The sequence below is a fragment of the Camelina sativa genome, chromosome 17 (genome assembly GCF_000633955.1).
Source record: "Camelina sativa cultivar DH55 chromosome 17, Cs, whole genome shotgun sequence".
Classification (NCBI taxonomy): domain Eukaryota; kingdom Viridiplantae; phylum Streptophyta; class Magnoliopsida; order Brassicales; family Brassicaceae; genus Camelina; species Camelina sativa.
The window spans coordinates 5,242,089-5,260,447 of record NC_025701.1 but is presented as its reverse complement, the minus strand read 5'-3'; the positions used below and the strand labels follow the sequence as shown (position 1 = coordinate 5,260,447).

General features: G+C 33.5%; 5 protein-coding genes across 8 annotated transcripts in view; 3 read left to right on the top strand and 2 right to left on the bottom strand.

Annotated features, from left to right (window-relative positions):
• Nucleotides 1-1,680, top strand: part of LOC104755438 (glucan endo-1,3-beta-glucosidase 1-like) — a 10,488-nt gene extending 8,808 nt beyond the window's left edge. For 2 of the 4 annotated variants that reach the window (XM_019239652.1, XM_010477818.2), the window contains exons 3-5: nt 35-454; nt 1,115-1,142; nt 1,256-1,680. In XM_019239652.1, coding sequence (XP_019095197.1) covers nt 35-454; nt 1,115-1,142; nt 1,256-1,400 — 593 coding nt within the window. In that variant the 3' untranslated portion in view covers nt 1,401-1,680. Of the gene's footprint in view, nt 455-1,114; nt 1,143-1,255 lie in introns of all 4 variants that reach the window. The other 2 variants (XM_010477817.2, XM_019239651.1) reach the window with 2 other exon arrangements.
• Nucleotides 1,873-3,988, top strand: LOC104755437 (tyrosyl-DNA phosphodiesterase 2-like). The gene is made up of 4 exons (XM_010477816.2): nt 1,873-2,387; nt 2,642-2,790; nt 2,887-2,997; nt 3,092-3,988. Exons 1-4 carry the CDS (start codon nt 1,892-1,894, stop codon nt 3,674-3,676), a joined length of 1,341 nt encoding a protein of 446 aa, XP_010476118.1. The 5' UTR covers nt 1,873-1,891; the 3' UTR covers nt 3,677-3,988.
• On the bottom strand, nt 4,074-8,103 carry LOC104755435 (arogenate dehydratase/prephenate dehydratase 1, chloroplastic-like). The gene is made up of 11 exons (XM_010477815.2): nt 7,555-8,103; nt 6,015-6,082; nt 5,834-5,926; nt 5,544-5,744; nt 5,381-5,461; nt 5,182-5,277; nt 4,963-5,040; nt 4,793-4,882; nt 4,639-4,706; nt 4,476-4,557; nt 4,074-4,386 (listed from the first exon to the last, which is right to left on the bottom strand). Exons 1-11 carry the CDS (start codon nt 7,835-7,837, stop codon nt 4,330-4,332), a joined length of 1,197 nt encoding a protein of 398 aa, XP_010476117.1. The 5' UTR covers nt 7,838-8,103; the 3' UTR covers nt 4,074-4,329.
• LOC104755434 (alpha-ketoglutarate-dependent dioxygenase alkB) lies at nt 14,734-16,670 on the top strand. Its single transcript, XM_010477814.2, has 7 exons — nt 14,734-14,897; nt 14,989-15,140; nt 15,243-15,559; nt 15,649-15,787; nt 15,883-15,949; nt 16,043-16,164; nt 16,274-16,670. Exons 1-7 carry the CDS (start codon nt 14,797-14,799, stop codon nt 16,411-16,413), a joined length of 1,038 nt encoding a protein of 345 aa, XP_010476116.1. The 5' UTR covers nt 14,734-14,796; the 3' UTR covers nt 16,414-16,670.
• On the bottom strand, nt 16,525-18,359 carry LOC104755433 (reticuline oxidase-like protein). The gene has a single exon (XM_010477813.2). The coding sequence runs from the start codon at nt 18,356-18,358 to the stop codon at nt 16,748-16,750; it is 1,611 nt and encodes a 536-aa protein (XP_010476115.1). The 5' UTR covers nt 18,359; the 3' UTR covers nt 16,525-16,747.

The following is an 18,359-nucleotide window of genomic DNA, read 5'->3' as shown; positions in this document are numbered from 1 at the left end:
TCCAATTTGATCAAGCATATATTTGATAGATCTGGTACTCCTTTGCATCCTGAGATGACCCCAAGTGTCTACATTTATGAGCTGTTTAACGAGGATTTGAGGTCTCCTCCTATTAGTGAAGCTAGCTGGGGATTGTTCTATGGGAACTCTACGCCTGTTTATTTGCTTCATGTATCTGGAAGTGGAACATTCTTAGCAAATGATACAACAAACCAGACTTACTGCATTGCTATGGATGGTGTGGATGCAAAGACTCTTCAAGCTGCATTGGATTGGTCTTGTGGACCTGGGAGAGCTAATTGTAGTGAGATTCAACCTGGGGAGAGTTGTTATCAGCCGAATAACGTGAAGGGACATGCTTCGTTTGCTTTTAATAGTTATTATCAGAAGGAAGGAAGAGCTTCTGGTTCATGTGACTTCAAAGGTGTGGCAATGATCACTACTACAGACCCAAGTAAGCTTTTTTCTTCTTCTTCTTCCTTTTCTTCATTTCGTGTTACGGTTTACAGTTTGAAGATCTATAGTAGAAGACTTATGACAATCAAGAAACACCATCTGAATTTGTTAAGAGTTTAGATCCTAAGTTGGAAGAGTCTGATCTGGTCTTGTGCCAAAATGTAGAGTCTTAGTAATTACTTATATGCTGAATTTTGTGTGACTTGGGTGACATTGAAGCTTTTCCATTCTCAATTCGGTTCCTAATCGCTGTAAGCAAGTAACACGTCCTAGACCAGTGTTAACCAGATTTTGTAGCCAATATATAGAAGCTAGTTCTCAAAGAAGGTTCTGGTGTTTATGAATCTCGAATTATGGTTGTAAATCACCTTCAGTAAAGCTTGTTTGTTTTTGGGAATCCGAAGGAATAAACTAGCGATCATATGGTCTTGGAAAACGTACTAGCCTTGCTTGTACCTTCTCATCCATATTCAACTCTTTTCTTCTTCATGTTTATTACTTTGGTTCATAAGCAGGCAATAACAATAAAAGTTTTGTCAAGATCATAGCCTTGTTGTGTAAATCTGTAAATGGTGTTAACTAGATCTAAAAGTCTTTCTCCTTTTTCGTGTCTTTCATTATAAAAGTTTCTAAACTAGGAAGATGCGTATGTTTTCAGGTCATGGAAGCTGCATTTTCCCGGGAAGGTATGAAAGTTTTTCTGTATAACAAACTAATTCCTTGTGAAAACTCATTATCTTTACTTTTAGAGGTGGTGATACATTTAAAAGCTTTCGTTAATCAATGAGCTTTTGTGCAGCAAGAAGGTCGGAAATAGGACACAGACAGTGGTGAATTCAACTCAAGTCGCTGCTGGTGAAGCTACCTCAAGGAGTCTCTCAAGAGGCTTCTACGTCAGTATCATGATTCTTGTAACATCTTCTATGTTGCTACCATTTTGGTGATTTATCATTTTTCCACGGTGAGTTACAAGTATTTTAACTCCATTGAAGCCCATTTTGATCCCATGACGCGAAACAGACTCGAACTCCAACGCCATACTACTACCAACCAGGTCATAAGAGGCAACACCACTGGCCTATGAAGGTGTCGGCAGAGTTACAGTTTTAGGTCTTAAAACATTTTATTATATTGTAGTTTCTTATTTTATTCGTAGACCATTTTAGTCTCTTGTATTCTTGTTTGTGGCTATAAAATTTTGTATAAAATCGTGTCTTCCTTGAACGTCGTCATCGACATTGTTTTACTGTATGTTGTTTGTATTCCTCTTTCCAATTACGGTTTGATTCGGTTAGTTTCGGTTTGATTACGGTTCACCATTTAAACTTTAAAGTTGAGAACCAATCGAAACGGCGCCGTATTACACGGATAGCCGTTAAGAGGAAACCTAAGCGACAAAAGCCAAAATCGGAAAAGGGGAATTAGGGTTAAATAAATGTCAAAAACTCGATTTTTCAGAATTCTCACAACTCTACCAATGTCGTCATCGTCTTCTTCGACCTCTTGGTCCTGCAACAAATGTACTTTCCTCAATTCTCCTTCTCAGAAACTCAATTGCATGATCTGTTTGACTCCCGTATCTCTCCCTTCTTCTTCGTCTCCTTCACTCGCTATTTCCACGAACGATGAAGCGAAGTGGGCTTGCAAGGCTTGTACTTTCTTGAACACGTACAAGAACTCAATCTGCGACGTATGTGGAACGCGATCGCCAACGTCTTCTCTACTGGGCTTTGACGAATTGACTGATTCGGGTCTCGATAGTAGTAGTAACCCTGATTCTTCCGTCGGCTCTGTTTTCTTTCCTCTTCGGCGGTGTAGCAACAAACGTAAGGATATGGATGATGACGTCGTAGAGGTTGATGGTGGTTCTGTTGTTCGTTCTGAATCGCAGGGTATTGTGAAGAAGAAGAACAAAGAAATTGAAACGAAAGGTCAGTTCTTTTTGTACTCCCTAGGGTTTTAGAGTTCTGTGTGATTATGTATGGCTCATACCTTGTTTATTAGTTTAATAGACTAGTCTCTTTGTTACTGTGTGGTTTGTGTTTCATACAAAATTGGGTTGAGGTTGGTTTCTGATTGCTCCTAAAATTGTGTAAGGTTTTGGTTTCTACTCGTTCAGCTTAATGGTTGCTTTCTATTGTTCGTTGATGCATAAGTACTTTGTTTGTCACTTTTGTTTTTGTAGGGGAAGCTTCTGAATCAGGAACACCTTTATCTTGTTTAAAGATCTTGAGCTACAATGTTTGGTTCCGTGAAGACCTTGAGTTGAATCTAAGGATGAGAGCTATCGGTCAGATTATTCAGCTTCATTCTCCTCATCTCATATGTTTTCAGGTCATTATTTTACATTTTACCACTGAGTGATGTCTATCTGCAAAGTTTAAAAGTAGTTCAGCTTTCTGACAAACGGGTTTTTGTGAGGTCTTATAGGAAGTCACTCCTGCGATCTATAATATTTTCCGCAAGTCGAACTGGTGGAAAGCGTATTCTTGTTCTGTCTCAGTTGATGTGGCTGATTCGAGAGTCTACTACTGCATGCTGGTAAAAGACTCTGCCCCGCTTCTATGAGGCTCTTAGCGTTTAAGCTTAGATATTTCCTGTGATTTTGTAACTGACGCTTATGGGTAATTTGCAGTTGAGCAAGCTAGGCGTGAAATCATTCAGCAACAAAAGCTTTGGGAACTCGATGATGGGAAGAGAACTATCTATTGCAGAAGTTGAAGTTCCAGGGAGAAAGCCACTTGTGTTTGCAACTAGCCATCTCGAGAGTCCGTCTCCAGCTCCTCCAAAGTGGGACCAAATGTTCAGTCGAGAACGCGTTGAACAAGCCAAAGAGGCAATCGAGATTCTTGGAGCTCATACCAACGTGATATTCGGGGGAGACATGAACTGGGACGACAAGCTAGATGGTAAATTTCCTTTGCTAGACAAATGGGTCGATGCTTGGGAGGTCTTGAAACCAGGTGATTTGGGTTTTACATACGACACAAAAGCAAACCCAATGTTGTCTGCCAACCGAGCATTGCGGAAACGGTTAGACCGGATTTTGTGTCGTCTGGATGATTACAAGCTTGGCGGAATTGAGATGGTTGGGAAAGAGGCGATTCCTGAAATATCATATGTGAAAGAGAAGAAAGTGAGGGGTGATATGAAGATGTTAGAGCTTCCAGTGTTGCCTAGCGATCATTTCGGTCTTCTTTTAACCCTTTCGCCAAAATGAGGTCAAACTACTCAGAGCTCGAAGTTTGGTTTTCTCTAGTAGAAATTTTGTGACTATGGTTAAAACTGTATGAAACACCAAGATTGGTGTGTAGGGTTTATCCATTTCGAACTGATGTTAAACGGCATCTTGGTTTNTTTTTTTTTTTTTTTTTTTTTTTTTTTTTTTTTTTTTTTTTGGGGTATGGGAAAGTCCTTATTTCCTGATTGGAAGTGAAAGATCAGATCAGTCTTACTGATTAACGATGCCCCACCTTTTGTAATGAGGATTAAGAAACTAATCACAAATCAAGATGATCCTCACCTTTTGTAATGATCATATGGTAATCACAAGTTTGATTGATTAACAATGCCCCACCTTTTGTAATGAGGATTAAGAAACAGGTATCGGAGATTTTTTTTTCATACAACAAATTATTCACTGATATTAACAGAGAAAACCTGTTTAATGTACAAAGCATGTTCTTAACAAAAGCTAGATCAACTGTTTCTGTCTCAGCAATAAGGAGTTTGGAGCTAAACTTCTAAGATGAGGAAATGGTGAAAAAAGAGTCTTTCGGTATACCAAAGCCACAAACCTTGTTCTTCTGTTTGGATATATTCACATGGTTCTGCACGGTATGGTAACATGAAATCAATAGGAGATTTGCTCGATTATCTGACTAGATCCATTGGATAACACCCCAGGATGCGGATGAAACTTGCGAATTCCTGCAAAACAAAAAGGTAAGTTCTTTAGAATTGGTGAGCCTTAAGACCTGCTATAAAATAAAAGCTCTGGTGTTCGCGAGTACTGGGACCTGTAGATGGCCAAGAGCATGCTGAGCACGTGTTTCAGCCATGGAAGCTTCAAAATCAATGTAGAATAAGTAATCAAAGTACCTGTCATCATCACAAAACAAAATCACTCAACTACTTCTCAAAAAAGATGTGTGCATGTTTGTGTGTTAGAAAACTACTTACTTAGCGCTTCCATTGTTAGAACCATCAACTACTCTTAACGGTCTTTTTCTCTGCGGACGACTTTCTATCTAAAAGAGAGCAAAAGCTACGTCATATGTTCCTATTTGCTGAAGAAGTTACTGATAACAGGGTCCAACTTTTCCTTGGAGCTTACCTTAGATAAACTAATGCTTCTTAAAGCAAAAACAGCCAAGGCCTTGAACAGCACACCAGGACCTTCTTCTAACGAGAACACGATACTTGTCTGAGATAAACATAAGAGCATTACTATTGGGAACTATAAGTTTAAGCCAATTTAGTTAGTATATAAGAATATGTGATTACCTTATATGGTCGATCTGTTCTTGGAATCATAGGCTCTCTCGCAAGTATTAGAAAGCGGGTCACATTGTTAGCATCATCCTGAAAACCGTCGAAAAATATTAACGTAGAGATAATGGATAGTCGATATGTCACATTCCTTCTCTGTCATAAATCATTCCATTTGATACATTCTCAAAGGAAACAAATCTATCAATTAAGTAGAAGATGGAGACTAGTTACTTGTATATTCTCGGCAAGAATATCTAGGCCATATATATTTGCAGCCCGTACACTCGCAATTGCTCCTACATCGCTCTTGCCGCTTGAAGAAACTGTCTGAAGAAACGCTTGATGTTTAATTATTTCACCGGGGTAAAAACTAATTACGTAAAATCTTTTATGTGAACTGAACTAAGAATAAAGTCGTTATCGCTGTCACCTGAGCAGCAGTGGCAGTGTCTTCTGCAGAAATTCTCTGTATGCCTAAATTGTTAAGTGAATTCACACACTGATCAAGTGCCTGGAGAGAAAGAAAAATGAATAAACAGTATTCAAAATGAGTGAAGTTGAAGCGAGTCTGAAGGTAATGGGTGCAAAAGAACCTGAGGATGGCTTAGAACACATTTAATCTCTTCTATTTTAACACCAGGCACTCCTAAGAGACAATGATTCACAGGCAATTGGACTTCTTGGACAATGTGAAGCCTATGACGAAGAAGCAAATCATAATTACGGTGGATACTACCACCTACCGAATTCTCGATCGGTAACACTGCTTTATCCACCAACCACAGCTCAACAGCCTAAGAATCAGTCATATGAAAACATAGTAAAGCACCAAACCTTTTTTGTGTGGGAATGAATATATTAGAAGTGGTAGATAAATCAAAACCTGGAACGCAGCTTCAAACTGTTCACATGGTACGGTTTCACAATTTGGATATGCTTTTAATGCTGCTGTCTCACTATATGCACCTGGTATGCCCTGCAATTGTAGAGTGTGTGTAAACACAAGCAACTTAAAGAACGAGGAACACAAATTTGCAGTTAGGTAAGGAAATTTAATATTTCACCTGAAATGAAATTCGCACTTTTGAATCATCACTGGCAGAAGAGTAAAGACTGTTTGCAGTTAGTGGTTCTGTAATCAAATTTAGATGTTAGGGCTTGCAACAGGGAGAGATTAAAAAGTAATATGATCGATAATAACGAAGATATGACAGACAATGCACTGGAGTTTCATAATACTTCTGGGATTGGAAAGTAAGTTTCTCACTCAAAATAGATTGAGAACATATGTCCCTATGGCACGATACAAATGACAATGATTCATCCCTTTATGAGAGAGACTACATGAAAAGCAAGACTGAATCTCAAACATCAAGTGCAGCTACTAATATGGAAAAGGGAAACCAGTATTAACAAAACATGTGGTACCCTCCATTTTCAGTGCAGACAGTAAGCCCTATGTTGTGATGTAAATGACAATGATTGATCCTTTTATGAGATAACATGACAAGAATGGACAAATCTGAAACATCAAATGCAGCTACTAATATGTTAAAAAGTACTTAGTATTAACAAAAACATATCGAGTATGTCCATTTCCAAAACAGATCACTATACGTGTAGCTACTAATGATTGATCTACCGAAGAGACTACACGACAAGAAAGATCGAATCTGAAACATCAATGCAGCTACTAATATGGAAAACAGATTTTAGTATTACCAAAACATATCCAGTACTTTCCTTTTCAAACAGATCGATATACGTGTAGCAAATTCTATGCTGCAGTACAAAGGACATTGATTGATCTATCTATGAGACTACACGACAAGAAAGATCAAATGCAGCTACTAATCTGGAAAAAGAAACCAGTAATAACAAACATATCGCGTACTCCACTCTCAATGCAGATTGATACACTTGAAGGAATAAAGAATCTAGCATCAACAAAACATATCTAGTGCTCCATTTTCTATAAACAATGTTGGGAGGAATTAAAGCATCTTAGATCAGTTCACATATAACAAAGCCTAAAGTTGCAATGCAAATGATAATGATATTGATCCATTACACTACAAGAAAGATCGAATCTTAACATCAAATGTAGATGGTAAACAGAAGGAATCTAACGTCAAAAGACATTTGCCATTATTGGAATCAAGAAAGTGCCGAAACATTAGTCAGGTCAGTGCATAATTTAGTACTCATTTCAGTGTATACACTATAACAGCCAAAACAACTGTTAAATTCAGTAATCTAGAGAACTAAAGTTCAGAGGACTTTCATAGAGTTGTATTCACATATGAACAGAAACAAGCAACGATGCAAAGGACATGGTCATTGTTATCTCTTCAGACGTGGTCAAGGCTATTGGTAAAGAATGCGAAACAAAGATGAATGATCGACAACATCTCTGAGCATGTAACTGCTTTCTCATCTACTTAAACAAAGAGGATCCTTCAAAATCAAATTCAGCTAAAAAGAAGCCCCTAAATATACAATTTTTGAATTCGATGAACGCATAACACACAACAAACCAATCAGCATTTCCATAAAAAACAACATGTTCCGATTAAACTGAGAGAAAGGGGAAGGAGAACTCACTAGGAAGCATACTCAAGTCTCTATGAAAAGTAACAGATTCAGTCTCCCGAGTCAGACCCATTTCACCAGAGGAAGACTTTTTCAGCTCACGGCCATAAGGAATCTCGCCTTCAATGGCAGTGACTAGAGCTCTCTGAGAAGCTGAGGAGGAAGAAGAGCAAACCCAGAGGCAGAAACGACGGCGTTTAGCTTCGAATTCGGAATGACCCACCAGAGAAGAACGATGATGATGAGTCGTTTGAGGACAAACCCAAATGGGAAAACCACAACACCTCAGAGCCATACCACAAAACCAAAAGTGAAGAGATTTGTTTGTTGTTGTGTTCAGAGGAGTAATAATAAAGAAGGGGCAATGTGAAAGAATTTAGGTCAACAGAAGTCTCAATGGGGCAAATGGATTTGGTAAGAAAGAATGGAGAGTCATGGAGATAACGTCAAAGTCACAACAAAAACAAAAAAAAAGTCTGGATTTTTTTTTTGGTTTTTCTGGAAGGTCTTTCAAAGGAAAGAGCAAACTCTATGAATGTATGAATACTCTCTTAAGACGGAAAGGTCCACAGACGTTTACTTATACTATATACTACACACACCATATATATATCATTTTTTTAATAATTGAATTACAAAAATAGTTTAGCCGACAAAAAGGAAATATATTTTTTTTTTTGTTTCTGTGAACAATAAATAGTTTTGATGATGCATGGATATTTTGTTGAAAAGTAAGTGGACTACTCTAATTTTGACTTTATTTCAAAGAATTTGGGTTTAAAAGAGTTCCTAAACTTTATCAAAATTATTAAGAAATGGTTATTCTATAAATTAATTAGATGAAAAAAATATAAATGAATAGTTTTCATCTTATTTATATTTTCTGTTGAGTGGATTAAAACTATTTGATATATAGTGAATTTAATAAAATATTTATATAAAACAAAAGAAGTAATTAGTTCTAATATTAGATGAATTGGTCATTTTCCCTTTCATGTTATTCATTTAATTTTTAAAAACAGCATGTTACATTCTTAATTATATGTTTAAATTCGGTTAGTTGGCAAATTGACATTTTTATCTAATAAGCGAACAAAAAAACACTTTATATAATATATAAAAATTGCTTTATAAACATTTTTCCCCAACTCGCTTTTCACGTTTGTCTAAGAAAATTGTTTGATATATTGTAAATTTATAAAATATTTTTTTGTAAAAATAAGTAATTAGCTCTAATATTAGATGAATTATAAATTTTACATTTTAGTACCATTTAAGATAATCTATTTTTCATCCAATTTTTTCATTTAAAAGTGACTAGCTTTTGCAATCTAAGAAAACTGTTTGATATATGGTGAACTTTATAATATATATTTTTTTTTTGTAAAAATAAGTAATTAGCTCTAGTATTAGATGAATCATCAATTTTACATTTTAGTACCATTTGAATAATCTATTTTTATCCATTTTTTTTTTCATTTAAAAGTGGCTGGCATTTTAAATTTAAGAAAACTGTTTGATATATGGTGAATTTTATAAAATATTTTTTTGTAAAAATAAGTAATTAGCTCTAATATTAGATGAATTATCAATTTTACATTTTAGTACCATTTGAGATAATCTATTTTTCATCCAATCTTTTTTTTATTTAAAAGTGGCTAGCATTTACAATCTAAGAAAACTGTTTGATACATGGTGAATTTTATAATATATTTTTTGATAAAAGAAGTAATTAGCTCTAATATTAGATAAATTATCAATTTTACATTTTAATACCATTTGAATAATCTATTTTTCATCCATTTTTTTTTTCATTTAAAAGTGGCTGGCATTTAAAATTTAAGAAAACTGTTTGATATATGGTGAATTTTATAAAATATTTTTTTTTTTGTAAAAATAACTAATTAGCTCTAGTATTAGATGAATTATCAATTTTACATTTTAGTACCGTTTGAGATAATCTATTTTTCATCCAATTTTTTTATCTAAAAGTGGCTAGCATTTACAATCTAAGTAAACTGTTTGATATATGGTGAATTTGATAATATATTTTTTTAAAAGAAGTAATTAGTTCTAATATTAGATGAATTATCAATTTTACATTTTAGTACCAGTTGAGATAATTTTGTTTTCTTCCAATTTTTTCGTCTAAAAGTGGCTAACATTTACAATCTTAGAAAACTGTTTGATATATGGTGAATTTTATAAACTATTTTTTTTTAAAAGAAGTAAGTAGCTCTAATATTAGATGAATTATCAATTTTACATTTTAATACCATTTGAATAATCTATTTTTCATATATTTTTTTTCATTTAAAAGTGGCTGGCATTTAAAATTTAAGAAAACTGTTTGAAATATGGTGAATTTTATAAAAAAAATTTTTTGTAAAAATAACTAATTAGCTCTAATATTAGATGAATTATTAATTTTACATTTTAGTACCGTTTGAGATAATCTATTTTTCATCCAATTTTTTCATCTAAAAGTGGCTAGCACAATCTAAGGAAACTGTCTGATATATGGTGAATTTGATAATATATTTTTTTAAAAAGAAGTAATTAGTTCTAATATTAGATGAATTATCAATTTTACATTTTAGTACTATTTGAGATAATCTTTTTTTGTTCCAATTTTTTCGTCTAAAAGTGGCTAGCATTTACAATCTTAGAAAACTGTTTGATATATGGTGAATTTTATAAACTATTTTTAAAAAAAAGAAGTAAGTAGCTCTAATATTAGATGGATTGTCAGTTTTACATTTTAGTACTATTTGCGTAAATTTTTTTTTGAGATAATCTATTTTCATCCATTTTTTTTCATCTTTAAGTGGCTAGCATTTACAATTTTTTTTCATAATATATATTTTTTAAAAAATAAGTAATTAGCTCTAATATTAGATGAATTATCAATTTTACATTTTAATACCATTTGAGATAATCTATTTTTCATTCAATTTTTATTATTTAAAAGTGGCTAGCATTTACAATCTAAGAAAACTGTTTGATACATGGCGAATATTATAATATATGTTTTTATAAAAGAAGTAATTAGCTCTAATATTAGATGAATGATCAATTTTGCATTTTAGTACCATTTGAGATAATCTACTTTTCATCCAATTTTTTCATCTAAAAGTGGCTAGCATTTACCATCTAAGAAAACTGTTTGATACATGGTGAATTTTATAATATATATTTTTATAAAAGAAGTAATTAGTTCGAATATTAGATGAATTATGAATTTTACATTTTAGTACCATTTGAGATAATCTACTTTTCATCCAATTTTTTCATCTAAAAGTGGCTAGCATTTACCATCTAAGAAAACTGTTTGATACATGGTGAATTTTATAATATATATTTTTATAAAAGAAGTAATTAGTTCGAATATTAGATGAATTATGAATTTTACATTTTAGTACCATTTGAGATAATCTACTTTTCATCCAATTTTTTCATCTAAAAGTGGCTAGCATTTACCATCTAAGAAAACTGTTTGATACATGGTGAATTTTATAATATATATTTTTATAAAAGAAGTAATTAGTTCGAATATTAGATGAATTATGAATTTTACATTTTAGTACCATTTGAGATAATCTACTTTTCATCCAATTTTTTCATCTAAAAGTGGCTAGCATTTACCATCTAAGAAAACTGTTTGATACATGGTGAATTTTATAATATATATTTTTATAAAAGAAGTAATTAGTTCGAATATTAGATGAATTATGAATTTTACATTTTAGTACCATTTGAGATAATCTACTTTTCATCCAATTTTTTCATCTAAAAGTGGCTAGCATTTACCATCTAAGAAAACTGTTTGATACATGGTGAATTTTATAATATATATTTTTATAAAAGAAGTAATTAGTTCGAATATTAGATGAATTATGAATTTTACATTTTAGTACCATTTGAGATAATCTACTTTTCATCCAATTTTTTCATCTAAAAGTGGCTAGCATTTACCATCTAAGAAAACTGTTTGATACATGGTGAATTTTATAATATATATTTTTATAAAAGAAGTAATTAGTTCGAATATTAGATGAATTATGAATTTTACATTTTAGTACCATTTGAGATAATCTACTTTTCATCCAATTTTTTCATCTAAAAGTGGCTAGCATTTACCATCTAAGAAAACTGTTTGATACATGGTGAATTTTATAATATATATTTTTATAAAAGAAGTAATTAGTTCGAATATTAGATGAATTATGAATTTTACATTTTAGTACCATTTGAGATAATCTACTTTTCATCCAATTTTTTCATCTAAAAGTGGCTAGCATTTACCATCTAAGAAAACTGTTTGATACATGGTGAATTTTATAATATATATTTTTATAAAAGAAGTAATTAGTTCGAATATTAGATGAATTATGAATTTTACATTTTAGTACCATTTGAGATAATCTACTTTTCATCCAATTTTTTCATCTAAAAGTGGCTAGCATTTACCATCTAAGAAAACTGTTTGATACATGGTGAATTTTATAATATATATTTTTATAAAAGAAGTAATTAGTTCGAATATTAGATGAATTATGAATTTTACATTTTAGTACCATTTGAGATAATCTACTTTTCATCCAATTTTTTCATCTAAAAGTGGCTAGCATTTACCATCTAAGAAAACTGTTTGATACATGGTGAATTTTATAATATATATTTTTATAAAAGAAGTAATTAGTTCGAATATTAGATGAATTATGAATTTTACATTTTAGTACCATTTGAGATAATCTACTTTTCATCCAATTTTTTCATCTAAAAGTGGCTAGCATTTACCATCTAAGAAAACTGTTTGATACATGGTGAATTTTATAATATATATTTTTATAAAAGAAGTAATTAGTTCGAATATTAGATGAATTATGAATTTTACATTTTAGTACCATTTGAGATAATCTACTTTTCATCCAATTTTTTCATCTAAAAGTGGCTAGCATTTACCATCTAAGAAAACTGTTTGATACATGGTGAATTTTATAATATATATTTTTATAAAAGAAGTAATTAGTTCGAATATTAGATGAATTATGAATTTTACATTTTAGTACCATTTGAGATAATCTACTTTTCATCCAATTTTTTCATCTAAAAGTGGCTAGCATTTACCATCTAAGAAAACTGTTTGATACATGGTGAATTTTATAATATATATTTTTATAAAAGAAGTAATTAGTTCGAATATTAGATGAATTATGAATTTTACATTTTAGTACCATTTGAGATAATCTACTTTTCATCCAATTTTTTCATCTAAAAGTGGCTAGCATTTACCATCTAAGAAAACTGTTTGATACATGGTGAATTTTATAATATATATTTTTATAAAAGAAGTAATTAGCTCTAATATTAGATGAATTATCAATTTTACATATTAGTACCTTTGAGATAATCTATTTTTCATCCAATTTCTTTTTATTTAAAAGTGGCTAGCATTTATAATCTAAGAAAACTGTTTGATATATGGTGAATTTTATAAAATATTTATTAAAAAAAAGTAATTAGCTCTAATATTAGATGAATTATCAATTTTACATTTTAGTACCATTTGAGATAATCTACTTTTCATCCAATTTTTTTATTTAAAAGTGGCTAGCATTTACAATCTAAGAAAACTGTTTGATACATGGTGAATTTTATAATATATATTTTTATAAAAAAAGTAATTAGCTCTAATATTAGATGAATTATCAATTTTACATTTTAGTACCATTTGAGATAATCTACTTTTCATCCAATTTTTTTATTTAAAAGTGGCTAGCATTTACAATCTAAGAAAACTGTTTGATACATGGTGAATTTTATAATATATATTTTTATAAAATAAGTAATTAGCTCTAATATTAGATGAATTATCAATTTTACATTTTAGTACCATTTGAGATCATCTATTTTTCATCCAATTTTTTTTTTCATTTAAAAGTGGTTGTCATTTACAATCTAAAAAAACTGTTTGATATATAATGAATTTTATAAAATATTTTTCTTTTTAAAGAAGTAATTAGCTATAATATTAGATGAATTATCAATTTTACATATTACCATTTGAGATAATCTATTTTTCATCCAATTTTTTTTTATTAAAAGTGGCTAGCATTTACAATCTAAGAAAACTGTTTGATATATGGTGAATTTTATAAAATATTTATTTTTAAAAAAAGTAATTAGCTATAATATTAGATGAATTATCAATTTTACATATTAATACCATTTGAGATAATCTTTTTTTCATCCAAATTTTTTTATTTAAAAGTGACTAGCATTTACTGGCTCTGTTCGTTTTTGAGTCGCTACTGTAGCGACTGGTTTAAAAATATTCCTTTTTGTAATTCTGAATATTGTAAAGGGTATAATTATAAATACTGTAAAATCCCAATTAATTAAGTCATAGAAGAAGATGAAAGGTTCTGCAACTTTTGTGTTTCGAGCTTCTTTTATCTGATTTCAAAAATGGTGATTTGATTATAAAAAAAGTAGCAACAGTCGCTGATTCAGATCATGGCTTGGGTCTCATCGCTGATTTTTCCGGCGACTCCAAATTCTTGATATTCTAGTCGCAGCGATCGAAATTGAAGGCAAGATGAAGAGAGAGAAAGAAGGAGCGAAGGTATTTTTCATGGTCACTGTCGCTACTGTAGCGACTCATAAACGAACAGGGCCACAATCTAAGAAAACTGTTTGATATATGGTGAATTTTATAAAATATTTATTAAAAAAAAGTAATTAGCTCTAATATTAGATAAATTAATAATTTTACATTTTAGTACCATTCGAGATAATCTATTTTTCATCCAATTACATTCATTTAAAAATGGCTAGCATTTACAATATAAGAAAGTTGTTTGATATATGGTGAATTTTATAAAAAAAGAAAACGTCAAAAAAAGTAAATCGCTCTAATATTATTTTCACGAAAACTAAACTATACAAACCATCTAAGACGATCTAATTTACTCCTTTTTTATTTATGTGATAGGGTATATAAAACAAAACTATACTTGAAACGTTCTAAACTAATTTACTTTTTTTTTTTCTTTTTGAATTGTTAATATCATAAAACGATTTTAGAAACAGCAAATAAAAAAGAAAAATATCCTAAAATAACACACAGAAAAAAAAAAAAATGAATAGTTCACCTATTAAAAAAAAAAAAATAATAACTCTAATTTAAAACTCGTTAATTCGCACAAGACAGAGAGAGAGAGATTAGACATCGACCGGTGAAGTTGGAAGATGTACGAACCGGCGAACGTCTCTGACGACGCTACGGCTTTCCGGCGAGCTGAGAAAAAATACAAACTTTACTATGAACAGCTTTCTAAATTCACTAGAAAGTAAGTAAAAATCCAATTTCTCTCACTTTTGCGTTTGTTTTTGTATCCCTTCTCCCCACTACTTATATATTTCCTCCACTTGAATTCGCAGGAAGAAGCTCCCTAAGCCAATTGATTTATCTGAATTGCTCGATTTCGATTTGATTCTTCAAGATTTCAACAAAACTGGTGTTTTGCCTGACGGGATTAGGGTTATCGAAGCTGTTGATTCTTCCCCAGTGTTCTGCATCGAGGATCGACCCGGTAAGTTAAAAAATCTCCAATTTTCCAAATTAGAATCCTAAAGACTCAGTTTTTTTGAACAGATTTGTACTTATGGAAGTGGGTTTGTAATGATTTATAAAGGTTTTTACTTTATCCCTGGTGCATTGAGTTTGGAGGAGCAATGCAAATGGATCAAAGAGAGCTTGACGACTTTTCCACAGCCTCCTAATAGAACAAACCACAATGCGATTTATGGTCCTATTGCTGATTTGTTTGATTCAGCTAAAGAAGACAAGGTGTTGGTCCAAGAGGATCTTACCAACAACATATGGAAGTTTTATGAAGAAGAAGAAGGTATTGCAAAGGAAAAAGAGAGAAGTTGCAAAACAGTTTCAGCTTCAGTTCTTTTGAGGAAGCTTCGTTGGAGCACTCTTGGTCTACAGTTTGATTGGTCCAAGGTTCAGATCTTGAACTTGTTTTGATGAGTTTCAGCAACCTATTGTGTAGCCTAAACTGAATGCTGAAACGTTTGTCTTCTTTTTTCCAGCGTAACTATGATGTTTCTCTCCCTCATAATGACATCCCTGATGCACTCTGTCAACTAGCTAAGACACACGCCGCCATTGCAATGCCTGCCGGGGAGGAATTTCGTCCAGAGGGTGCCATTGTAAACTATTTTGGCTTAGGTAGAGTTACCTTAGATTTTGTACTTTCTTGCTTTGGAAAAGGTTAATCTTTCAAAGATGTAGAAGTTTGAATACCTTTTTAACTCGCTCTTTAGGTGATACCCTTGGAGGTCACCTTGATGACATGGAAGCTGACTGGAGTAAACCCATTGTAAGCATGAGGTATCTCTTTGCCTTCTATCTTAGCAATACGTAGTATCATACCTATTTTGAAGCGCAATAGTGAGTTATCTCCCTTGCATTTTCCTTACGCAGCCTTGGATGTAAAGCTATTTTCCTCTTAGGCGGGAAATCAAAAGAGGATCCTCCTCATGCTATGTATCTCAGAAGTGGAGATATTGTACTAATGGCTGGAGATGCCAGGGAGTGCTATCACGGTAACATGCTTCACTTTACACAGTCCTTTGACACTCTATTGCAAAAAGAAGCCCGAGTTGCTCATATTGTTCTGTCTCTGATTTGAGATAATATCTGTTGACTATGCAGGCGTACCCCGTATCTTTACGGACGAAGAAAATGCGGAAATTGGCGCTCTTGAATCAGAATTATCCCGTGAAGGTGGAAGTTATTTCGCAGAGTACATCAAAACTTCGAGGATCAACATAAACATCAGGCAAGTTTTCTGAGTTGTCTGAAGGCTCCTGGTGTCTATAAAAGCATCTGTATTAGCATCGAGCCAGAAGATTTGAGAAGCATCCCTTTGTTATGTTGCGCTATTTTGGTTTCTTATGTCCTTAGGATCATAGAATCTCTTGATTGTGTAAGATATGAGTGGAACTGGGGTAGTTCATACAAAAGCAGATTTGATTTTGCTGAAATTTTGAGGCTTTAGACCGTTATTGATAACATTTTTATAATTACAAAAAGCAAACATCATTTTTCAGATGGCATATATTGTACATACAGATTCGTATATTGTAGTTTTGGATATCAAAAGAAACTCAGTTAGATGCCTAGAAACTAACGCCTAGGTGGTTTGTTAGGCAAGGTAGGTATACTCTGTTCGTCTCTGAAGAAGTTTTGCGGATCCACGGCAGTTTTCACTTTCACCAACCGATCAAAATTCTCTCCGAAATACATCCTCCCGTAAACCTCTGCTTCTCTGAAACTGTTTGGGCCATGGCTATTAACTCCAATATCCAAATCCCTGTAATTGATATACGTGTGTCTAGGGTTCTTGGTCACATAAGGAGCCATGTAGCTATAGAAAGTTCTTGCCTTCTGCAAGAAACTGCTTTCCGCTTCTGTTCCCGGATCTTTCCAGTTCATCGAATGCTGGACTTTGTAAAGCTTAGTTCTGTGCGGGAATGGAGTCTTCGTCGTAGGCACCTCGGTCATTATCCCTCCGTATGGATTAAACACTAAACCTATCTTCCCAACTTCAATCATCTTCTTGAACAAGAAATCTAAACCCTCTTTGGTGATCTCTTTATCGACGAAATCGGATTTCCTTTTAAGGAAATATGCAGAATCAGGGTCACGGTCCAGTAGAATCTCGGGTTTAATCGCTGTGGCGTTATCGTTGTTCGCCCACCACATCACCGACTGTATCCAAGTCATCTCTGTGCAATTCTCCTTCTTCAAACCAAGCTCTGGGAAATCTTTGGTTAGCAGAGAGAAAACATCGTTTGAGTTCCCCAAGAACATAGCCACAACCGATGCTCGAACCGTTTGGATTTTGTTTCGAGTCACAGGCTGTAACAAGAGCCTCATGAATAGACCTGGATCAGTCTTGGGAGCAACGAACTGCCATTTATGGACCATGTCAAGAGCGTTTTCGTCCAAGTTTTTCTCTACTCTAAAAACGGTAACGGTAGGTGGGACGGGGACAAGCTTGATCCTGAAAGCTAAGATCACACCGAAGCTCGCACCGCCTCCGCCGTTAATAGCCCAAAACAGATCTTCTCCCATTGCCTTGCGATCAAGAATCTGTCCATTAACGTCTACGATTTTAGCGTCGGTGACGTAGTCAACGGACAGGCCGTACTTTCTGATCATGTTTCCATAACCACCGCCGCTAATGTGACCTCCTGCTCCAACCGTGGGACAAACTCCGGCAGGAAAGCCGTGAGTTTTGGTTTTTTCCCAAATCCTGTAGTAAACCTCACCTAGTGTAGCACCAGCTCCGACCCATGCAGATTCGGTTGCAGGGTCGACAGTGACGTTACGGAGGTTCGACATGTCGAGGACGAAGAAAGGATTGTTAGAGACGTAGGAAATGCCTTCGTAGTCATGGCCACCGCTTCGAGTTTTCAGCTGGATGTTTAGCGATTTCGTGCAGACGACGGCAGCTTGGACGTGGCTCTCAGAACGCGCAGCGATAACGATCGCGGGTTTGGGAGACGTGGTGGTGTTGAAACGCGCGTTTCGGATGTAAGCACGTAGGACAGGGGTGAAAGCTGCAGCGGTTTTTGGTAAAACAACGTCGGATAATGAGTTAGGAGGAGCTTTCGTTTGGTTTGTGAAACATTGGAGAAAGTTTTGGTAGATTGTGTCGGGAGGAGGTTCGACGGCAAGAGAAGTGGAGACAAAGAATGAGAACAACAAGAGAATTAAACAAAAGATCTTCATA